The sequence below is a fragment of the Trachypithecus francoisi genome, unplaced genomic scaffold (assembly GCF_009764315.1).
Source record: "Trachypithecus francoisi isolate TF-2019V2 unplaced genomic scaffold, Tfra_2.0 Lachesis_group17, whole genome shotgun sequence".
NCBI lineage: Eukaryota > Metazoa > Chordata > Mammalia > Primates > Cercopithecidae > Trachypithecus > Trachypithecus francoisi.
In genome coordinates, this window is record NW_022681462.1 from 97,934,352 (window position 1) to 97,958,455 (window position 24,104).

The following is a 24,104-nucleotide window of genomic DNA, read 5'->3' on the forward strand; positions in this document are numbered from 1 at the left end:
GATTACAAGCGTGAGCCACTGTGTCTGGCCTTCTACAGCTTTTATTTAAAATTGTTTTTCATTTGCTTAGGGTAGAGTGGAGTGCTGGGACCCAAGAACTAGAAATAGAGTTGGTCTGTTAGACTGCGCCTTAAACAGTGTCACAGCAGATTCAGAGTAAGTAGAAATTAATTTGCAACGTAAATTTTTGTCAACTTTTGATTTAAGTAATGTGTCTGTATTAAATTCAAATAAATTGCTAAAAGGTATCTGAAATTGTACTTTCCATGATTGTTTTTCATAAAAATCCTCTCCTGTAAAAGCTCACTAGTGAGTAAGCCAGATAGAATTTCTTTCCAAATACTGTACAGAAAGTTTTGTTTCTTTAGTTGCTGTAGAATTTTATTAAAACAATGACACTGCAGGAATTTATATTCCGATTTTGTAGGATCCAGTGATAGAACCAGGAGTCCACCACAAAGTCCACAGAGGTGCGCTTTGAATTCTAAGGTGGAAGGAAGCAAGTGTTTTTAAAATATTTTCTTGTTCCTGTTTGCCCAATTCCTACATTTAAAACAACCAGAAGAGTTTTCACTATTATACATCCATTTACAGTTTTATGATTGTTTCCTAAGAAAAGATACCTAGAACCTGAATTTCTGGAGTAAATAGCATACATGTTTTGAAGGTTTTTGGTACATTGCTAAATTGCCCTACAGAAAACATCATCTCAGGTTAAATGTCTGCCCGTGTGCCCAGAGCATGCATTTGCTCACTCTCCTCAGCCTGGACAGTCCATCACAGCCCTGCTAACAATAAGTCTTAGAAAGAACCTGCGGATATTGATTAAATGAAGCTTAGTAGAAATAATAGCTAACAGATAATGCTTTCTATTTGCCAGGTACTGGGTCTAAGTTCTTTACATATATTAACTTACTTAATATGACAGCCCATTGCTATAGGCACTGTTATTATATTTATTTTACAGATGAACAAAATACTCATCAATGGCATACCTGTTATTCAGCCTTTAAGAATTATGTTGCAGAAGCATATTTATTACTGGGGAAAGGTGGTCCAAATGTGCCTGTGAGTGGAAAAGCAAACCATACCGTTGTCTATAGAGTGTTGCCACCTTATTATCAGAAAAACAGTGAACACAAGCATAATCACAGGAAGAAGCCTGGGTGTATACCAGAATGTTAAAACTAGGGTTTTTTTTCTGATTCGATTTTAGGTAATTTTATTTTATTTTTTTTAATGCTTAGTTGTTTTGTTTTTGTTTTCCCTACAAACCTTAGAAGCTGTCAGTTCTAGGTGGAACCAATACAATATGAGAAAGCAATAAGTGTAAGTGTTGGATAGGGGAAGCAGGCTGCCATTTCCAGATGACATAAGTTTCTGTGCCTGGGAAACTCAGAAGAATAACTGAAAATCTATAAGAACTAATATAACAGTTAAATAAATTGGTTATAAAATGTGCAAAAATCAGTGACCTCGTTATTTATTAGCACTATCCGGCTAGAAAGCTTATAAATGGAAAAACATTCTTATAACAACAAAAATTGTAAAACTTGATAACATACATGGGCCAGGTGTGGTGGCTGACACCTGTAATCCCAGCACTTTGGGAGGCCAAGGCGGGCGGATCACTTGAGGTCAGGAGTTCAATACCAGCCTGGGCAACATGGTGAAAACCCATCTCTACAAAAAAAAAAAACAAAAATCAGCTTTGAGTGGTGTCACACACCTGTAGTCCCAGCTGCTTGGGAGGCTGAAGCAGGAGAATTGCTTGAACCGGAAGGTGGAGGTTGCAGTGAGTTGAGATCATGCCACTGCACTCCAATCTGGGTGACAGGAGTGAAGCCCTGTCTCCAAAAAAATACATACGAAGAAAATGATAAAGGAATAAGTAAAGAAATCTATCACTGTACTGAAAGAAATGATTAAGTGTACTTTGAAGAGCGAGTGACTAAAGTTGCTGTAGATAAGAGGCTTCAAGGTTCCCATAGGTGCCCCAGTGCAGTTACAGGCTCAAGCTCTAGGTGGCAGAAGAGATCTGATGATGACGACAGCCAACAGCCAGGACTCTAGGTCCTGGGCCAAGGGCATGTGGATGATGGGATTGATAGCAGTATCGTCCACTTCTGACTCATCACTTAGCACTCTTTCCACTGGAGATCATTGCTTTTGCTGCTGATTGGCTTGATTGGTATTTGAGAAGCATATTCTAGAGTTGTAGCCATAGCATTCAGTCTGTCTTTGGTACTTTCAGAGGCTCTGGGCTCCCCATTTGAGGATTAGTCTTTTGTTTTAGCTGAGCTTGGCTCATTTTAAAGTGGAAATGGTGTACCCATATCCAAACAAAATTATTTCTTCTTAAATATAAAAGGGGATGTTTCTGTAAATACCTTATTCTGGCTTAATTAAAATGGAAGAAAGAAGTAGATTACATTTTGTATATAAAGTGTAATTTTATTTTGATTATGAAAGTTTGAATACAATTACCATTTACTTATTATTTTTGAGATAGGGTCTTGCTCTGTTGTCCCAGTTGGAGCGCAGTGGAATGATAACAGCTCACTGCAGCCTCGACCTCCCAGGCTCAAGCAGTCCCTTGCCTCAGCCACCCAAGTAGCTGGGACAACAGGTGTGTGTCACCACAACTGGCTTTTTTTTTTTTAATTTTTTGTAGAGATGGTGTCTCACTGTGTCGCCCAGGCTGGTCTTGAATTCCTGGCCTCAATAAATTTTCCCACCTCAGCCTCCCAAAATGCTGGGATTACAGGTGTGAGTCATCTTACCAGGCTGCAGTTACCTTTTAAACAGAAGGCTAGAAATGTGATTTTCCCCCATTAGATTTGAAGTTAAGATTAATAATGAACTTGTTACTTGGAAGGAGGTTTGGCCATATATTCATGAAGCATGAATATTTTGCTTTTCAGGATAAACAATTTACCAACAATCTCTGCTTTGAAATTTAATGGTGCCTTGACCATGGCAGTTGGAACATCCACGGGGCAGGTAAATATGTTTAATTTGGAAACTTCACATCTAAGTTTTTATTTCAGTGGTGTGTGTATGTGTCATGAGAAATATACTGTGGGAACACAAAATGAGGCCATACTATTTTAGCCAGAGCAGAGGATATGCCTTAATGCTGGATTCTTCTGGCATCTTGAGAAATCTTGACTCTTGCCTTGGTCAGTCTGTGGTGCTGTGGACTTGGAGCTGCAGTGGAATAGGCCTTCACCACCACACCTGGCTAATTTTTTGACTTTTTGTAGAGACAGGGTCTCACTGTGTTGCTGAAGCTGGTCTTGAATTCCTGGGCTCAGGCGATCCTCCCACCTCAGCCTCACAAAGTGTGGGGATTACAGGCGTGAGCCACTGGGCCTGACCGTAAGTACTCTCATTAGTGGTTTGGAACAGCATTTCTCAGCGTCTATGGAACAGAGAATTCTGTGGTCAGACAGTTTTGGGAGTCTGCCAGACTTCTACCCTTAAAGATTCACAGTGAGTTTCAGTGCTTTTTAAATAAAGGCACTGAGGAATTCTTGCAGACAAGAAATATGTTTAATAAATATTTCCAAAATTCGTATGTTCAAGGAGGCTTTTTTTTTTTTTTAAACATAGCATTATTAACTACAGCCCATGCCATGAGTGGTCAGCAGAACATGCATTAGCAGTGCTAGTCTGAGGAGTACTTCTTTCTTTCCTTCAAGGCAGAGCCTGTACACTTGCCTCCCCCCTGCAAGAGGTCTGAAACCCTGCCTTGGAAGATGAGCTTTCTCTGTCATCATGGGCTGGAGGGGATCTGTCACCTGGGACTTAATCCTAGGGGAGCTTCCCCAGGCTTCCTTGCCCCTAATGACAGGGGTCCGAAGAGATTTCCCCTTCTCCCAAGAAGTCATAGCCTTGCTACCACCACCTGTCTTGAATCTACTAGGACTGTTGCTAATTATGTCTTTCATTTTTGTTTATATCTGTTGCTATGACACTGCCTGGTATGTAGGCCCTCAGTATGTATTTGTTGAACAAATTAAACAAATTCTTATGGGCTTTCATTTTTTGTTCCTTTCTTAGTATGTTCAGTACTCTTAAAAATTACCCTTGGGGTTGAATTCATAAAATGTATACTTTAAGGATTATTTAAGAGATCTTTCTGGAGAGAATCTCAAATCTCAACGTCTTGAGTAAGGGTGTTCATTGTGTTCATAACAAAGTAATGAAAAAAATGGCTGCCATTATTCTCACTTATAAATATTTCCTTTGAAGATAAAATGTCTAGTTTGTTTAAACAGAAATAACTTGGTTTTGATTTTTTTTTTTTCAGGTTTTATTATATGACCTTCGATCTGATAAGCCATTGCTAGTTAAAGATCACCAGTATGGGCTGCCCATTAAGTCTGTTCATTTCCAGGATTCATTAGATCTGATTTTGTCTGCTGACTCTCGAATTATCAAGATGTGGAATAAGAACTCCGTATGTATTTTTGGTTGAAATTACTTGCTGCTTTATTTGCAGGTGTTCGGAATGATCCTTTCCTCTCCATTGCTTTTTTTATGTGGGTTGTTGAGAAAGAGATACTGAATGTCCATTTGGGAACTTAGTGGGAGGGCAGTTACTTTTGGATAGATAAGATATTCATGATTGCTTTCTTTCTGTTAAGAAATTTTCCTGATTATCTAGAACTGGCATGCATTTTAGATGTTAAGTTAAGTGGAGAGAAAATCATGGTTTAAAAAAGTTGATCCATGACCTGAGAAACCCCCTAGATACCGAGATTCCCTCACAGATGTAGGAAGAGTTTTAAGAGCCACTAATTATCCTCCCATGCATGTTTGTGTTGTTACATATCTCAAATTTATACTTTTCCTTTTTTTTGAGACAGAGTTTTGCTCTGTTGCCCAGGCTGGAGTGCCGTGCTGTGATCTCAGCTCACTGTAACTTCGGCCTCCTGTTTTCAAGCAATTCTCATGCCTTAGCCTTGGAGTAGCTGGGATTACAGGCTTGCGCCACCATGCCTGGCTAATTTTTGTATTTTTAGTAGCGATGAGGTTTCATCATGTTGGCCAGGCTGGTCTTGAACTCCCGGCCTCAAATGATCCCGCCTGCCTCGACCTCCTAAAGTGTTGGGATTACAGGCGTGAGCCACCGCACCTGGCCTTAAAAGCTGTATTTCTTAAGAATATTTTGATGTTCCTTTTCCTCAGCTCTAAATGTCATTTGAAATGTAACAAAATCCTATATTGCTGGTTTTAATCTGTCTTCTGTTTTTCATTTTTCATTTTAAAACCGAAGTATTTTGAGAGAATAGTAAAAAGTTCATCAAATCAATGGGAAAAATGCATTCAGTATAGTTATGCTTTTAAGAGTTCTTTGCATTTAATTCATTAGAAACTTAGCATTCTTAGTTTAAAAACAGATCACTTTCAAAAACTTATTTGTGATGAAGTTGGGTGAACGGTCCACCAGCCTCAGCAGTTTGTGCCTCAGTGCAAGTGCCAGTCTATTCCGTGGGGGCTGCTTGTGCTCAGGCACACATGCTACAGACAGCCCCTCACAGTTCAGCTGCCTGTTGAGTCTCTGGCTTTCTAGACTGTTACTTTGGTTTATTAAATTTCATTTTGTTAATTCCTGAAGTATGGGTCTTCCTTGGCTTATTTTCCTTTTTTCTCTGGATCTCTCCTGGAGACCAGATGTGTGTTCTACATCCCTGAGGCCGTCACCTCTTTCATAAGTTCTGGTGACTTTTTTTATGTTACAGAGAATAACATAAAGAAAAAGACAGGCTTTCAGTCTGTCTAAATTCTTGGAAGAATTACCCTGATGATTGCCCAGGGAAGTGTCTGTGCTGTCTGCTTTGCTGGCTTTGAGTTTGGAGGATATTGAGGGCTTTTTTAAGGGTGATTCGTGATCTTAGACCAGAACTTTCTCTGCTGTTTTTCTGGCAATTCAAACTAATTGACATTAAAACAATATTTATTTTTAATACTGCAAATGCTTATGTTTTTATTCTTAAAAATTCATAAAACACTGGTAAAGTAGAAGTTATTTATCCTTGACCTGGCTTTCATCCAGCCTAAGGGAAAGACTGTTACCAATCTGGATGTGTCTTTCCATACCCTTTAACTTCTGTGTAGTTTCCAATGTGTGGATTAGTATCACCTTTGACACCTTTTTGTCATTGTTGTTCCGTACCATTCTAATTCCTTTCCCCTCGCTTCCTGGTTTCCCCTCTTTTCCTTCCTCTTTCAGTGGCAACTTGAGAAGAACGGGAGGCAGCTGTGTGAGTTTCACTGTTAGTCTTGGGGTAGGACTTGGCCGTGTTCTTCACTGGACACAAACCATCTTGTCTGTGCTCTGACACTGCTCTTTTTTGCCGTGGGCACTCAGTCCATCCTAGTGTCAGACTTCTCATAATGAGTTACAAATGCAAGAGCTGGCAGAAATTTTCAACATCACTTCTTGAAATCATCATACTGTAATTGCTACAGTAAATTTTATTTTGGCATTTTTTTTTGTTTCTTATGACTAAAGACTTCCTCTTGACTAACACCCACATTACTTGGTTTTGCCTGACTTGCTTACCTTGTTTATCTTTCTCATCATCTTTTCCACACCCACCTTCTTAGCATCTTTTTCTTTTACTTTCCTTCTCTTAATTTTTGAGAAGATAGAACACAATTTTGAAAGATAGAACACTTTTCCCCCAACACTTAAAATAGAAACGGTTTAGCCCTAACTACGTAGTAACTAACACTTAAGTATTTGTAGAATTTTGTATTTTATATCCGTTGTCTCACTTGATCCTCCTCGAAACCTTGCGGTGCAGGCATGGCAGTGTTGTCCTCATTTTCCATGCTTGCCATCTCTCTCCTCTGATTTCTTTCTTTTTTTTTTTTTTGAGATGGAGTCTCGCTCTGTCACCCGAGGCTGGAGTGCCATTGTGCTATCTTGGCTGACCACAATCTCCGCCTCCTGGGTTCAAGCAGTTATCCTGCCTCAGTCTCTCTAGTAGCTGGGATTACTAGATCCCAGGCCACCATGCCTGGCTAATTTTTGTATTTTTAATAGAGTCAGGGTTTCACCACATTGGTCAGGCTGGTCTTGAACTCCTGACGTCAAGTGATCTACACGTCTCAGCCTCCCAAAGTGCTGGTATTACAGGTGTGAGCCACTGCTCCCAGCCGTCCTCTGATTTCTTTCAATACAAGTTAAACTGGGTACGCTTCACAGATTATGAAAGATTTTTTTTAAGTTGATGCATAATTTAAACTTCATCTTTTCTTCCCATGTTGACATTATCTTTAAAATGTTGTAATTTTTCTTTTTTTTTTTTGGACAGGTCACTTCTCCTCCCTAGGCCTGTTTCTTGATCTACAAAATGGGATTTTCTGATAAATTGATAAGATAAATTCTCTAAGATTTTTAAGAATTTAAATTTTGTATTTGAATTAGGCTATTTTATTTCTTTACATAGGAGTAGATGGTTGAGTTACAGCTTCAGTTTATTTGACATTGCCAAAAGTTGTTGTCCTTTAACTTTTAATAATTCGTTTTTACTTGCTATTTTTAGGGAAAGATATTTACTTCCTTGGAGCCAGAGCATGACCTTAATGATGTTTGTCTCTACCCCAACTCAGGTATGCATTCTGTAGTGAACATTCAGTGAGACAAATAAAAAGGCTATACTTTTTTAGGTTCTAAACCCATTTTATTTCTTAAGATAGAATTTGGCTTTGTCAGCACAATTCTTGGACATTTAACTTAGAAGGATTAAGAGCAGGAAGTGGTGTGGATGATTCAGAAAAGGGCACTCTTAATGACTCAGTGCTCAGCCCGCCCAGCTATTAGTGGAAAGTGGTAACAGCATACAGGTAGGAGGCAGGTGAAGTGCTATTTTGGTGTGCTCTTTAGCTCTTTTATGTGATTAGTAATAGTGTGTGGAAATTGAGGGCAGAGATTTGGAGAAAGCTAGATTGCCTGATAATACACAGATGGCTCATGAAACCATAGGTTTTATAAATTCTATGTTGTATGCTATTCAGCAATTTACATGTTAGATTTCAAAATTTAACAATGCATTCAAGGCAAATCTGTGAAGAATTTCAGAGTATGGGAGAAAAATGAGAACAGTTTCTACTCTGAGGACAGAGGTGCCCAGATCATCCTGATAGAGGGAAGTAAGGCAAAGCATGAGAAATCCTATCACGTTTGTGTAAAGAGTACTTTGACAGCTTTCTGGAGAGAGAGTGCTTTTACCCCGACCACTGAGAGCAGAGCAGCGAGAAGGTTTTGCTTTGCGTTGAGCTGGAGTGCCGAGTGAGATTTGGTTAGATGGAGTTGGAGCTGAGGTGATTCTCATGGGAGAGCAGTCCAAGATGACCAGAAAGGATGGGCACAGAGGGCTTGGTTGGGGCCGGGAGGAGCGTCCTGTGCCTGAGCTGTGGTGGCTCTGGGAAGGTTGAAGTGGGAGGCAGAGAGTGGCAGGTGGTGGAGGGCCAGACATGATGTGCTGAATGTCTTGGGCTCCGTGTGCAGTCGGAGAGGACTTGTTCCGACTGTGCTTTCAGAGGCAGGTCTATACAGTGTTCCAAGGGTACATTGGTTTTGAACAAAAGTGACCCGGAAATGACTGATATTCTGAGCTGAGATGGGGAGCACAGGTGAGAGAGCAAGTTTGTAAAGATTATGGCTTCTTTTTCTAACGTGTGAGGATTAGGAGGTGATGGGCAGTTGTAGTATCTGGCAGTGTCTGGCTTCCCATCAAAATCATTTGCACAGCTTTAAAGGTACAGCTCCCTTGACCTTATGCTAGGTGTACTGACTCATAGTATCTATGGAGAGGGCTTAGAAATGTGTTTTTTTTTTTGTTTTGTTTTTTGTTTTTTTGAGATGGAGTCTCGCTCTGTCACCCAGACTGGAGTGCAGTGGCATGATCTCTGCTCATTGCAGCCTTTTCTTCCTGGGTTCAAGTGATTCTCATGCCTCAGCCTCCCAAGTAGATGGGACTACAGGTATGCACCACCACCATGCCTGGCTAAATTTTGTATTTTTAATAGAAACGAGATTTTACCATGTTGGCCAGGCTGGTCTTGAACTCCTGACCTCAAGTGATCTGCCTGCCTCCACTTCCCAAAATGCTGAGACTATAGGTGTGAGCCACCGTGCCTGGCCAGAACTGTGTATTTTTAACATACTTCCCAGTGGATTCTTAGGCAGCAAGCCCTGAATTGATCCGCAGACTTGTGCTTGGGAGGCATGTCTGGTGTCCAGTAGAAAATGTGGTCTCAGGGTAAGTGGGTCTGTAGATAGAACGTTTTGCGATTATCCCAGAAGTGGTGGGAATGAATGAGGTGAGTGATAGGGAAAGCAGGAGTGAGATAGGAAGTGAGTAGGAGCCGCTTCATTTGGGAGAATGAGGGGGAGGAGCCAGCTGAGAAACTGGGCAGTAATGGACAGAATGACAGTGCCAGGCCCCACAGTTGTTGAAGTATGGGAGAGATTCAGTGGACATTGCTCAGCAACTACTAAGGATTACAGAAGTTGGGGCAGGAAGGAAAAAACTAAGTTTGATTGCATGCTGCTGTTATCAATCTGGATGACGGATGCTATCATACAAACTTATTTCATCTTTTATAACTGTGTAGTCAGTGGTCCGTGGCTTTTTTTTTCCTTCTGTTTTCTTTCTTTCTGCTTTTTCTTACCTCTTAAGGGGTCAGAAAAATTGGGTAATTCATTCAGGGTTGGTCACCCAGGTGGTGTGTGGCAGAGCCTCAGTTAGAACCCAGCCTTCCTGATTCTGGTGCCCATGCTGTTTTTCTTTTTTTTTTTTTTTTTTTGAGACAGTCTCCCTCTGTCCCCCAGGCTGGAGTGCAGTGGCACCATCTTGGTTGCTCACTGCAACCTTCCCCTCCCGGATTCAAGCAATTCTCCTGCTTCAGCCTCATAAGTAGGTGGGATTACAGGCGCCCGCCACCACGCCAGACTAATATTTGTATTTTTTGTAGAGACAGGGTTTCACCATGTTGGTCAGGCTGGTCTCAAACTCCTGACCTCGTGATCTGCCCACCTCGGCCTCCCTAAGTGCTGGGATTACAGGTGTGAGCCACTGTGTCCAGCCGCCCATGCTGTTTCTAATTGCACACTGCTCTCCCAAGAAAGACGAGAAACCCTGGACTTTATCATTTGCATTTCATCTGTGATAGTTGAGAGAATTTTATTATGATCATGGGAGTAAAGTGAAATTCTGGTGAGTTCAGGAACAGATTGCAGCTGAGGATGCTGGGTCCTAGTTAGGGTGTTGAAATAACCTGCACTGGGGTCTGGGCTAAGTAGGGAAGTGAGTAAACCGGGTGTGGAGCTGAGGCTGGGGCAGGGGTGATGAGCAGGGGTAGTGCGACTGGGGGAGTGACAGTTTGAAGGGCACAGAGAGTAGGGAGAGAAAGACAGTCTCACCTTGGGCTGTACAATTTGGTAACCACTAGCCACTGAAGGGCATTGATAGGTACTGTGAGTATAAAATATACATTGGATTTAAAAGACATTCTGTGAAAAAAGGATGTAAAATAGATCAGTAATAATTTTCTAGGCCGGGCGCGGTGGCTCAAGCCTGTAATCCCAGCACTTTGGGAGGCCGAGACGGGCGGATCACAAGGTCAGGAGATCAAGACCATCCTGGCTAACATGGTGAAACCCCGTCTCTACTAAAAAATACAAAAAACTAGCCGGGCCCTCAGGTGGCGGCGCCTGTAGTCCCAGCTACTCGGGAGGCTGAGGCAGGAGAATGGCGGGAACCCGGGAGGCGGAGCTTGCAATGAGCTGAGATCCAGCCACTGCACTCCAGCCTGGGCGACAGAGCGAGACTCCGTCTCAAAAAAAAAAAAAAAAAATTTTCTATTAATTACGTGTTGAAATGAACATATTTTAGACATATTGGATTAGTAAAATTAATTTCAACTTTTTTTAAATGTGACTACTAAAAATTTTTAAATCACATATGTGGCTCACATGCTTGTTCCCATTGGACAGTGCTGATCTAAACTGGGAGATCTTTAACCCTTTAGGATGCTGGTAAGGTTTAATAGTGCTTGTGCCTGGCCGGGCACAGTGGCTCACGCCTGTAATCCCAGCACTTTGGGAGGCAGAGGCGGGCGGATCATGAGGTCAGGAGATCGAGACCATCCTGGCTAACATGGTGAAACCCTGTCTCCACTAAAAATACAAAAACTTAGCCAGGCGTGGTGGCAGGCGCCTGTAGTCCCAGCTACTCCAGTAGGCGGAGGCAGGAGAATGGTGTGAACCCACCGCGGAGCTTACCTTGAGCCGAGATCGCGCCACTGCACTCCAGCCTGGGCAACAGAGCGAGACTCCATCTTAAAAAAAAAAAAAAAATTAGTGCTTGTGCCTGGCCCAGTGTAGTGGGGATTTTTGAGGCTGGTAGGCTGCCTCACTTTTTCCATTGTAACCAAGAATGTAGAGGCTCAGAGAGTGAAATGAGTGCCAATCTGTTGCCACCCCGAGGCTGCTGTGCACAAACAGCTTCTCCACGAGGCAGGGCTAGAGTTTGGACTCTTCTTGTGGTCAACTTGATATCTCAGGTCAATTTTTGTGCATCTGTCCCCCACCTTTAATGGCTGTAAAGATCTGTTAACCCACAAAGGGTGAGACTCCTTGGCAAAGAAGCCTCTTTCTGAGAAATACTCAGGCTCAGACTATTGAGGAACCCATTCTTGAAATTCTACCAGTGATGACAGTGTTTGGAATCACAAGGACAAGGAGAGGAGGGAGGCTGATGTTAGCAGTGAGTGTTGTTACCCAGGTGACTGCTGAGGAAGAGACTTAAATTGGATTGAGAGGGTGCTGATAATTCAACCACGCATCTCTGAAATACTGATTTTATTTTTTCCCTTGGTCTGTATTTATTTTTTCAGAGACAGGGTTTCACTTTGTTGCCTAAGCTGGAGTGTAGTGGCACATTTATAGCTCACTGCAGCCTTGAACCCCTGGGCTCAAGCGATCCTGCCTCGGTCTCCTGAGTAGTTGAGACTATAGATGCGCACCATCATGCTGGGCTCTCCGCTGGTCTTACAATAAAAATTTAAATGATTTGTCATTAAAAATGGCATAAAAATTGTAAAAATAAGCATGGTTTTTAATGAAATTTAGAAGTGTTTCTCTCTGGGAAGAACACTTATTTAATGAAGATTATTACGGCCTAGCGCAGTGGCTCACGTCTATAATCCCATCATGCCTATAATCCTGAGGCAAGAGGATCACTTCAGGCCAGGAGTTCAAGACCAGCCTTGTCAACATAGCAAGACCCTGTGTCTACTAAAAATAAAAGAAATTAGCAGGAGCAGTGGCACACGCCTGTAGTCCCAGATACTCAGAGGGCTGAAGCAGGAGGATTGCTTGAGCCCAGGAGTTTGAGTTTACAGTGAGCTATGATCTCGAAACTAACTGTACTTCAGCCTGGGTGACAAAGCAAGACCTAAAAAAAAAAAAAAAAAATGTTGATAACATTTTAATTGTAGAAGCATTTGTAGCACAGTGATTTTAATAGTTACTTATTAAAGTAATATTTATGAAAAACTGTTTGACAGTTTGGTCAGAAAACATTCTTAATGAGTAGCATTTTAAAAAGTCTATTTGGCAAACTGACCTTTAGGCCAAATCCAGTCCACCACTTGGTGGTTTGCAGCCTTTGAGTTAAGAATGGGTTTCACATTTTTAAATGGTTGGGAAAAAAAAAAAAAATCAAAGAAGAGTAGTATTTTATGACATGGAAATTCAAATTTTTGTGACTGAAATTCAGATTTCAGTGTCTTTCAGCATAAAGTTTTATGTGAACACAGCAACCCTTGTTCGTTTATACATTGTCCATGTGGCTTTTGCAGCACTGTGGCAGAGGTGAGTAATTTTAACAGTGACCAGGTGGGCTGCAAAGCCTAAAGTATTTACTGCCTGGCCCTTTACAGAGACAGTTTGCTGACCCCTGGTCCATATTACTAATATAAACAAAAAAGGTCACTTTATCCACAGTATTTAATTATGAAAAATTTCAGGCCATGTGCAGTGGCTAACGCCTGTAGTCCTAGTACTTTGGGAGGCCGAGGCGTGCAGATCACTTGAGGTCAGGAGTTCGAGACTAGCCTGGCCAACATGGTGAAACCCTGTCTCTACCAAAAATACAAACTTAGCTGAGGCTGAGGCAGGAGAATTGCTTGAAACCAGGAGGCGGAGGTTGCAGTGAGCCGAGATCATGCCACTGCACTCCAGCCTGGGCAACAGAGCAAGACTCTGTCTCAAAAAAAATTTTCAAACATACAGGAAGGTTGAAAAAGTGGTAGAATGAACATCTTTATATTCTCTCCTCAATGTTTGTTACTGTTATCTTCGCCATAACTGATTTATTTATCTCTGTGCTTCTGTGGTTGTTCTGGTGTCTTTGTGGAATCACTCAAAAGCCAGCTGCAGACATGGTGGCACTTACCTGCACCGAGGGTGGCATTGATCTCCTGAAAATCATTGAAATTATTAGGTCCCTTATCGTGCCTAATAAAAATGGCAGCCCTTTTTCTAATATTATCTTACATCCAGTCCATTTTCAGGTTTTCCTAATTGTTCTCCATACACCCTTTTTTAGTTAGGTGTGGGGTTTTTTTTGTTTGTTTGTTTTGTTTTTTTTGAACCAGGATATAACTGAGGTTGTGTGTTACATTTAGCTATTGTATATCTTTAGTTTCTTTCAATCCAGAATAGTCCCCCACATCTTTTTCTTTTCTTCTCCATGACGTTGACTTTTCAAAGATCAGGCCAGTGGTCTCAGAATATCCCTCATCCTCGATTTATGTGATTTTTTTTTTTCTCATGATGTTGTTTAACTTGATCCTCTACCCTGTATTTTTTCTAAAATCGAAGTTAAGTCTAAAGACTTAATTAAGTTTAGATTAAATTTGGGGCAAGAGTAATGTGCAGGCTGCTGGGGTCTCCAGATAGTTGCAGTATCCGAGAGGGATAAGGTTGATGCAAATTAACAATTTCAAGCATGATGTTTTGGACAAACGAATGACTGTTACTATCTAATAACTCGTAAGAGTTTAAGAGTAGAAAAGCTAGCCAAATAATTTTTCTTTTTTTTTTTTTTTTTTTTTGAGACGGAATCTCGCTCTGACCCCAGGCTGGGGTGCAGTGGCACGATCTCAGCTCACTGCAAGCTCCGCCTCCTGGGTTTACACCATTCTCCTGCCTCAGCCTCCCGAGTAGCTGGGACTACAGGCGCCGCCACCTCGCCCGGCTAGTTTTTTGTATTTTTTAGTAGAGACCGGGTTTCACCGTGTTAGCCAGGGTGGTCTCGATCTCCTGACCTCGTGATCCGCCCGCCTTGGCCTCCCAAAGTGCTGGGATTACAGGCTTGAGCCACCGCGCCCGGCAATAATTTTTCATAAGAGAGCAAGCAAAGCAAGACCAGTAGGCGCCCGTTCTTTGTGGCTTGGATCTGAGTGTGGCAGGTTCATGCGCTCTGCTCTTCCTTGCTTTCCCACACCTTTTCCTCCAGCTGTACTCTTTGTGTGTGCTTAATCATTGTGGGCTTAATCATAGTTCAGAAAAGCTGAAACTGTCTTTCTTTTTTCTTTTCACTTACTCATTTTGGAGTAATTGAAGCATAATCATGATTATGGTTTTGTAATATTTTTCTTATACCAAGGCTGCTCAGAATATTGGGAAATGGTTCCGCCTTCCTGCCTTGTTCAGGGCCCTGCTTCTATGGCTCATCTGGCCACCTGTACAGTGAGCAGCTGCTCCATGTGGGTCAGGGCACTTGAAGAGACTGCACGGCTCTATGACTTGGGTGTGCATCAGATTGACGACACGGGGAGCTTGTAAAGCTTACGTGTGTCTTGAGTCCCACTCCAGACCTGTGGAATCAGCATTGGTGGTTTCAGAACCATTGGTAGAGAGAAAAGAACATGGGCACTGGGCTCAAGAAAGACCCAATTCAGGCTTAATAGTGGTGGAAATTCCCCAACCTCAGCATTCTCACCTGCTTTACAGGGCTGTTGGAGACTGCTTCTACTGATAAATGTGATAAAGTCAGTGCCCTCTAAATACGTGGAGAACTGTTGGGGTCATCTGTAAATATCTTTGGTGCCTTGTATAGTAAACTCAAATGCCCCATACTTTCATTTTAGGTTCTATATAGGGCAGGAGCACCCCTGCCAGTCCCCTTTGGCACAGTTCTGTGTGCACAGCCTGTCTCTTCTGAGCTGTTCGAGGCAGTGACTGATGCCATATGTTTTTGTGCAGTGCTTCCCAACTGTTTGGCGAAGACCAGGATTTTGGTTTTTTGTTTTGTTTTGAAGTTTCTAATCCACTGTACCATGATACGTCTGTAAAATACAATACAAATGAATTACTAGGAAAATGATCACACGTTTGGATGTCACTGCAGTGTTGAACTGCAGGTTTCTAAATGCTTCATTTCAATTTCTGCACTTATTTCCTGGCCTGGTGACAGTTTGCAGTCTGGCTCTGGGGACACAGTTTGAGCAGCTGTAGAGCACTGTGTTTGTGTTGTGAGCTTCAGTGAGTCCTTTAGTCCCCAGAGCACATGCAGATGAGTACTGATTCATGCATGTTTCTGGGGAGGGAACTACTTTGTCAAATTCTCTTTTATTGTATTATTACAGTGTACAGTACACTACTTACTATACACTATAGTGTACTGGTTCATACTGGAAATCTGTTCTTTTGACTCTAGGTGATATCTTTTCCTTCCTTTAAAAATGTATAGTTTTATTGTGGAAACAATAATAAACAACATTAAAATAAATTTAAAGGAAAAAAGTCCTCAATGCCACAAACTCTTTACACGTACTGTTACATACTATTACTGTCTTCATGAATGAAACCATATTAATCCTGTGTTCATATGTTTTAAGTTGTCCTCACACTGTACTTATGGTTACCTTTTGCTTTTTAGTTTGACATTGTATTAAACACATCTTTCACTTTGCCATGTGGTATTTATACTGACTTTTTAAAAATGGTTTCTTATTTGATCATGCAAGAGGTCTTTTAATTTTATCTTAGTTGATGAAGTGTCAGAGTCCCGTGTTATGGAGCTTTGGAATTGGTCGACTGTCAGCGGCTCTACTTATTAGCTATGTGGTGGCCCTGAGCAAGGGAGGTAACTTGCTGATAATGTGACTTGCCTGCCACGGTGCTCATGCTCTTCTCTTCTTCTGCCTTGATCATCTTAATTTCTGCTGAACAAAGACTTGCTTTCACCGGTTTATTTTTCTGTTTCTGCTTGTTAGAAGCTGCTCATACTCTTTGGGCTCTATGATGTTCTTTTTCTCATTCATAATTACTTTCAGCCCTGACCCTTCTCACTTGAGTTTCGTAGTACACCTACTTGTATCATTAGCCATATGTGGCTATGTGAGATCCTCCCCCGTTTTAGAAAACAATCTAGCTATGTCCAGTCTGAATTTTTTGTGTAATTACATTAGAGCACTTACTGTGGTTTGTTGGTAGGTGGTGTTGTATTTCATTGTGGAATGTTCATTGTTGAGTGTTCAGGGTTGAGCCAGTGGAGAAGGCTTAGGAGAGGTCTTTAGTAGGAACCTTCCTTGTGGTAGTAAAGATGGGGCTTCTATCCCCAGAACTTCTTTAATTATGTCTGAAGGCTCCTGGAGATCTTTCGGCAGAGCTGTTAGTGGAGACCTAGGAAGCGCAATCAGGAGAGGCTGTTTCCATCCGTCATGACCTCAGTGAACATTGTTTGGAAGGCCAGAAAAAGTGCTAAGATGAAAGATTCTGCAGGGGTTACAAGCTATGCAAAACAACTCTGATTTTGTTTTGGTTTAATGTAGACATTATTCTTGCTTTTTTAGACTTCGTTAGGTGCTTTTAGATGTTTTTACGGGGGGTGTGGGTATGTGTCTGTGAGTTTTGTGTGCATATATTTTTGGTGACCTGTTGGTCCCAATTCAGGTCTAGCTCACACTTTTGAGTTGTGGGCAAGATGTGGTTTTGGTAAGATAGTATTGAGACCGGGTGCGGTGGCTCACGCCTGTAATCCCAGTACGTTGGGAGGCCGAGGCGGGCGGATCATGAGGTCAGGAGATCAAGACCATCCTGGCTAACATGGCGAAACCCCCTCTCTACTGAAAATACAAAAAATTAACTGGGCATGGTGGCGGACACCTGTAGTCCCAGCTACTCGGGATGCTGAGGCAGGAGAATGACGTGAACCCAGGAGGCGGAGTTTGCAGTGAGCCGAGGTCGGCGCCACTGCACTCCAGCCTGGGTGACAGAGCAAGACTCTGTCTCAAAAAAAAAAAAAAAAAATAGTATTGAGTTCCTGCTTGAGTGGTAATTGACTCTATTCACTCAGCATTTCATTTCTGTAACAGAGTCAGATATCATCACTTTTACAAACTTTTGTGTTAATGAAAGGAAAGGCAGCAAAAAATATTTTTAAAAACAGAATCTAATCGTTGCCCTTAACATTTGGTGTATTCATTTATCATTATGTGATCTGATAATCTAAATGTCTTCCCTCTATGGATTCCTCTTGTATCTTAAAAATAGATTTGTAAAATGAATTATTATTTGGCTGATCTGTAGAAGTCTTTATTTAACAACAGAAACTCTTGAGTTTGCCTTTAACATTCCCTCAAGACTGGGGCATCAGTCCCTCTGAGCTTTCTTTTTCTGATCAATAAAGTAGGGCTGTGATATATCTTCTTTTAGAGGGTTGTTGCATGTTCACTAAGATAATGTATGTGGAAGTGTCTAGATGGTTATGAAGGACTGGCCAAAGGCTTGCTGGTTTCAGTTTTATTTGAAGTGCGGTGATCTGGTCCTGAGCAGGGGTTCTGAGGAGTTTTCATATTTGCATATTGCCATGTGGGAGCTGCTTCAAAACACTTGGGGAAGGAGTGTGTTGCAAAAATGGCAGAGAAAAGGGAACAAAACTGAGCCATTTGAATACTTTGATACTAAGTAGTTTAGTACCAAATAATAATGTATTTATAGGTTGCTCCTGGGGTTATAGGGAGTCCTTTATTGAATGCCAGAAAGTTATCTCTTTCTTCAGTTTTGCTTTCTTATATGCTGATCCTAAGGAGACTCAGTTATTAACCGCCTGGTTGGTTCAGTCTGTTATAATTCCCTGGGAGGGAGTGACTGTGCTGTAGTCAGGACTGTTAGAGTCCCTGTAGGACTTTCTGGTGTAGACTATAACAAAATGTAGACATTTTGTTTTGCAGTCAGTTTTATAAAAGTTAGGAATTTGCTTTGCAAAAGCAAAGCAAATTTGTTCTGCAAAATTTGAATTTGTTTTGCAAAAGTTAGGAATTTGTGGTGACATTTTGTGGGAAATACTCTACTTTTGGTTCAGTGATTAACAGAAGCTCCTCAGGCATTTCAGAATGGAAAGCAAATAGAAAAGGGTACTTTCTTTTTCCTATGCGTTGACCTTTTTCACTGTGTTTATTTTTAGGCATGCTTCTGACGGCCAGTGAAACCCCTAAGATGGGCATCTATTACATTCCAGTAAGTAATACAAAGAGGCATTTCAGTAAAAATAGGACAAGCAAAGATACTTTTTATTATTTATTTAAGTTTTTGAGACGGAGTCTGGTGGTCACCGAGGCTGGGGTGCAGTGGCGCAATCTCAACCCACTGCAATGTCTGCCTCCTGGGTTCAAGTGATTCTCCTACCTCAACCTCCTGTAGCTGGGATTACAGGTGCACACTACCACACCCGGCTAATTTTTGTATTTTTAGTAGAGATGGGTTTTGCCATGTTGGCCAGGGTGGTCTTGAACTCCTGACCTCAAGTGATCCTCTTGCCTGGGCCTCCCAAAGTGCTGGCATTACAGGTGTGAGCCACCACTCCCGGCCAAATACTTTTTAAATCGAGTGTATTGAGGAACCTGGGTCTACATGTGGCTATGTACATTACATACAGTGGACTCACTTGTGGGTTGAATTTGCTTTCTGGAGCTCGTCAGTTCATGCTCAAACGTTCTTTTATGGAAACTGTTTAATATCATGTTAAAATAGACATTAGAAATTAGTATTTATTCTTCTGATTTGCATTTATTTTTTGTTTCCAAGTATTTCTGAATCTTAAACTTTCAGCTGTTAGTGATCTGGAGGTCTAATTCTAAAAAGTCTATTACTCTTCAAGTCATCTCACTATAGTTTGTTTCTTTTAAAAATAAGTCACGTATAAAATAAATTATCATAGATCATCCTGATCAGGGATGACATGTAGTTTGCAAAAAAAAAAAAAATAACCTATTTTTTCCCTCCTGAAATAATTCTTCTCTTAGATAACCAAAAGCTCCCCACCGTTCCCTTTAAGTTTATAGTAGAAATGAAACAAGGAAATATGATTTCATAAGCAGAAAAACACATAGTGTAAGTTGGCATTAGATTACTTTATACTCAGCAGATATCTCCCTTACCTGAGATTTGAGAAGAGAGTTGAGTGAGGGGTACTGAAGATCAGAATTTGAGGGAGGTGAACTCTCTGTCACCACTATCATCTTCCAGGTATGAAAATTCTTCCTGTCTATGATAGTCTTTTTAAAATTGCTCAGTTATGGATCGGGCGTGGTGGCTCACGCCTGTAATCCCAGCACTTTGGGAGTCCGAGGTGGGCGGATCACGAGGTCAGGAGATCGAGACCATCCTGGCTAACACAGTGAAACCCCGTCTCTACTACAAATACAAAAAAATGTGCTGGGCGTGTTGGCGGGCTCCTGTAGTCCCAGCTACTCGGGAGGCTGAGGCAGGAGAATGGCGTGAACCCAGGAGGCGGAGCTTGCAGTGATCCAAGATCACGCCGCTGCACTCCAGCCTGGGTGACAGAGCAAGACTCTGTCTCAAAAAAAAAAAAATTGCTCAGTTATGTATTTTCACACACACAAAAAGCATGCTACTTGCTGTTGATTCCGTGGTTACTGATGTGTAGTTGAAAGCACTTAGAGATACTTTGGTTGGTTGGTAGTAAAATGAAGGCCGTTCAAACAGGAAGCATTTTGGTTTTCCTAAGTTACCATTTGTTCCTTTTTCCCTGGACTCTCACAGATACTGCAGTCATATTCCTATCAACTTATCCATCTTTCCTTGTATTCACTTGTTAATACATATTATGGACTACATCAACTGTGTGTCGGGAACGATGCTGCATGCTGGCAGTATTACAGCCGCCAGGGTACTGCCCTTCACCTTGAGGAGTTACTGTTCAGAATCCAACAATAAAGTAGGCAGTTGCCTTTCAGTGTGAAGAATGCTACCAGGGTACTGTGGTGGGAGCCCTTAGGAGAGAACCTGTACCCATTGAGGGCCCGGGAGCTGATGAGAAGTGTGGTTGGCACTCAGGAAAAACTTCCCAGAGGGACAGACTTTGAAGGAGGGACCTGAGGATGGCTGCGTAGACTGGGTGAAGGGGTGGGGTGGAGTGAGGTGCCCAATGGGAGAAGGATTTTTTTCTTTTCCTTTTCAGTCGACATTCCCAGGTCGGGCAGTAGACCTGGGATAGGATCTTGACAGTAGAGTGGGTGCAGAGTTGAGGGAGCAAGTACCTCCCATGACTGAGCATTCGAGTTGGGGGGCAGGTAGAAAACCAGATTAGAAGGGGTCTTGTGAGCCAGCTGTGGGGATGTAGGGCAGGGAGTCCTGGCAGAGTTGTAAGCCGGGGTGTGATAGGATCAGACCTGTGTTCTGAAAAGATTACTTTTGCTGCCACAGGGGAATTCATTAAACAGGCTCTAGTCTGGACACAACAAGCACAGGCTGTGGTAGCCCACAGGAGAGATGATGGCACCTGCGTTACCTGTGCCAGGCTCCCTTTCTAGTAGTTGTGGCTCTTTGGGGTTCTGGGATAACGTGAGAGAAGTCTAATCTGATAGGCAGTACTTGCCCAGGATTCATCCTTGAATTGCCCAGTGGCATGTTTCAGAGGTGTTCATTGATTGAGAGCTGTATAGATCACAGGAAATGCTGCCCTCAGATCAGCATTACATAGTTTTCTCCCAGTTTCTGTCCCTTTGGGGAAGGTTGTCAGGAGAGGCAGAATAAATCAGCTTGCCCCTATCCTTTTCATCATGAGAAAGATCTCTTTCATCTTCCTCTTAGAAGTGCTTATTGTGTTTTGATCACTACAGCAACATGGACAGCAAGTGCCTGTCCATGCCTTGGATCTTAGATCCCTTCCACATGTCAAAAGTAGATAGAATCAACTAGTGGGCAGGTGAAAAGCACCCTCAGTGTGGAGTGCTGCTTCGAGAGGTCTGCCTAGTAGAGGAGGAGGTGTGGGCTGGAGAGCTGCATTGTAGAGAAGTGGGGGGGCAGTCCTGAGGATGGTTGCAGTGAGGCCACCTTACAAACCTGTGTGAGGATGGTGGCCATGGGGATAGAAATAGACTTGGAAGAGTTGTTATGGTTATAAGAGACTTGAAATTGATGGATGTGGGAAGTAAGGAACAGGAAAGAACCAAGGATGACACCCCAGGTTTTGCTTGGGCAAATGTGTGGATGACGATATCCAGAAAGAGGCAGGAGAATATTAAAAATTGTTTTCCCTTTGGTATTTTCTGCATTTTATAAAATGATCTTTTAAAGAAAGCAAAACAACTTTTTCATTTATGCAAACAATGTATGCATATTCCTGTTTATTCTAAGTGGATTACAAAGTATACAAAAATAAAAACTAGCTATTCCCTCTTGATAACACTGTAACTACCATTCATATTTGGATGTATTGTTTTTCAGTTATATTTGTGATGTTATGTGTGTGAAGTTGTATTTTTTTTTTTTTAAGTTTTAATTTTGTTTTTTTTTTGAGACAGAGTTTTTGTTGCCCAGGCTGGAGTGTAGTGACATAATCTTGGCTCACTGCAGCCTCTGCCTCCCAGATTCAAGCAATTCTCCTGCCTCAGCCTCCTGAGTAGCTGGGATTGCAGGCATGTGCCACCATGCCCAGCTAATTTTTTTTTTTTTTTTTAGTACGGGGTTTCACCATGTTGATCAAGCTGGTCTCAAACTCCTGACCTCATGTGATCCGCCTGCCTCGGCCTCCTAAAGTGCTGGGATTATAGGCGTGAGCCACCGCACCTGGCCCTGATTTTTGTGTTTTTGGTAGAGACAGGGTTTCACCAGGCCAGACTGGTCTTGAACTCCTAGCCTCAAGTGATTCACCTGCCTTGGCCTCCCAAAGTGCTGGGATTACAGGCATGAGTCCTGAAGTTGTATTTTATATACAAATTGGTTCCTGGTTTCTGCAGTTAACCTTGGAAATATTAATTCTAAGGTACTGAAATTACCTAAAACATTTTTAGTTATCTCTATTATATGTCATTGGCTGGTTTATGACATGTCTATTATCTTAGAACTGTAAGAGACCCACTGTTTACTTCTGATTCTCTGGATGAGTTTCTTCAGGTGGGCGTTTTTGTTCCAAGTAATGGTGACTTTAATTAGCATGAGTGTGAGGGGCTAGTGATGAGAAGTGTGAAGTGTGAGGGGCTGGTGATAAGAAGTAAGAAGTGTGAAGTGTGAGGGGCCGGATGATGGCCAGGTGGTGAGAAACTGCCTTCTTGACAAATGTTAGCTTAGCTTGTAAGACCTTTTTAGTTTCAACTTTTGTACCTGAGATTTAACAGAAAGCTACGAAAAAAAATCCAGAGAGCCCTCTCCTAGGTGAGCTGCATATGGAGACAGTGTGAGCAGAAGTTGCTTTTGCTAAGCGAAGCCTTATGCTGAAACTTGGACTTCAGTGTTCCTTTCTGACCTACCTTTCTGCCCTGCTCCCACAGTACTGAGTGATATTTTATAGCACCACTTGTCTTTACTTGGAAACTGCTCTTTGTAATACTCCTTCAAAGCAAAGAGAGAGCCCAGGAGTCTGAAAGCCTGCCATTTTTCATAAGATTTTATCAAACTTACCAAGCTAACATTTGGCACGAAGGTTCATTTGAGGCTATAGAACCAGAGAAATGTGTGTTTAATGTATGACCCATGCCAAGTTTAGGAGGCCTGCACTGTGGTTTGTATTAACATCTTATAAATCAGGTTTGAAAACTATTTCCCTCCCTCTTTGGGGCATGCTGAAGATGAAGGCAACTTAGTGTTCTTTTAGCTTGTTAATTTTTGCCTTTTTGTCTGATACCATCTTTCTTGAGTAATTGAGATCTTTATAAACTAATGCCGTTCCTGATACACCACCTTCTGGCACTTAGATATCTCTGTAGCCAGCTTGTCCTTTGAGACCAAATGGGTTGTCTCCAGCCCCTGTCCCATTTTCTCAGTGCTTTCCTTTTTTTTTTTGTTTTTGCTTTCAGTCAGAGACCAGGTTCTATTGTTTTGTTTGTTTGTTTGCTTCAGGGTCTCATTCATCTGCAGCTTCAGAGACTAATGCCAAGAATAGTTTTTCAAGCTTGGTTTTTCCTCTGAAACATAATTTAATCTCAGGTTAGTTCTTTATAATTAACATCCTTGGCAACTATGTAGACTCCAGAGGGAATCCAAGTCCCCTATGGCACACAACCCAAAACCCAGCCTTTGTGCTTAATGGTGTTTCTGTTGGAAATGCTCCTGAGCTCCGAGCCCCTAGCATATCAGGGCATTCCTGCAGCCACTCATTGCTTGGTGGTGGTGGTTGGGGCCCAAGTGATTGCTTGCTGCTTGGTAATGTGGATGTGTAAACTTGAGGGAAAATGTAGGAGGAAAACTATTTGTTTGGGAAGCTGTTTGATTTGGAAGAATGAAAGTAATTCAGTTGGCCGGGCGTGGTGGCTCACGCCTGGAATCCTAGCACTTTGGGAGGCTGAGATGGGCAGATCACTTAAGGACAGGAGTTTGAGACCAACCTGGTCAACATAGTGAAACCCTGTCTCTACTAAAAGTACAAAAATTAACCAGCGTGGTGGTGCGTGTCTGTAGTCCCAACTACTCATGAGGCTGAGGCAGGAGAATCGCTTGAACCTGGGAGGCAGAGGTTGCAGTGAGCCAGGACTGCACCAGTGCACTCCACCCTGGGCAACGGAGCAAGACTCTGTCTCAAAAAAAAAAAAAAAAAAAAAGTAGGCCAGGC

At 42.0% G+C, this 24,104-nt stretch overlaps 1 protein-coding gene across 2 annotated transcripts in view; it reads left to right on the top strand.

The window, feature by feature from the left end:
- Positions 1-24,104, top strand: part of NOL10 (nucleolar protein 10) — a 114,754-nt gene that overhangs the window by 25,072 nt on the left and 65,578 nt on the right. For both annotated transcript variants that reach the window (XM_033176556.1, XM_033176557.1), the window contains exons 9-13: positions 71-156; positions 2,925-3,003; positions 4,316-4,465; positions 7,563-7,629; positions 18,501-18,553. In XM_033176556.1, the coding sequence (XP_033032447.1) occupies positions 71-156; positions 2,925-3,003; positions 4,316-4,465; positions 7,563-7,629; positions 18,501-18,553 (435 nt within the window). The remainder of the gene's footprint in view (positions 1-70; positions 157-2,924; positions 3,004-4,315; positions 4,466-7,562; positions 7,630-18,500; positions 18,554-24,104) is intronic.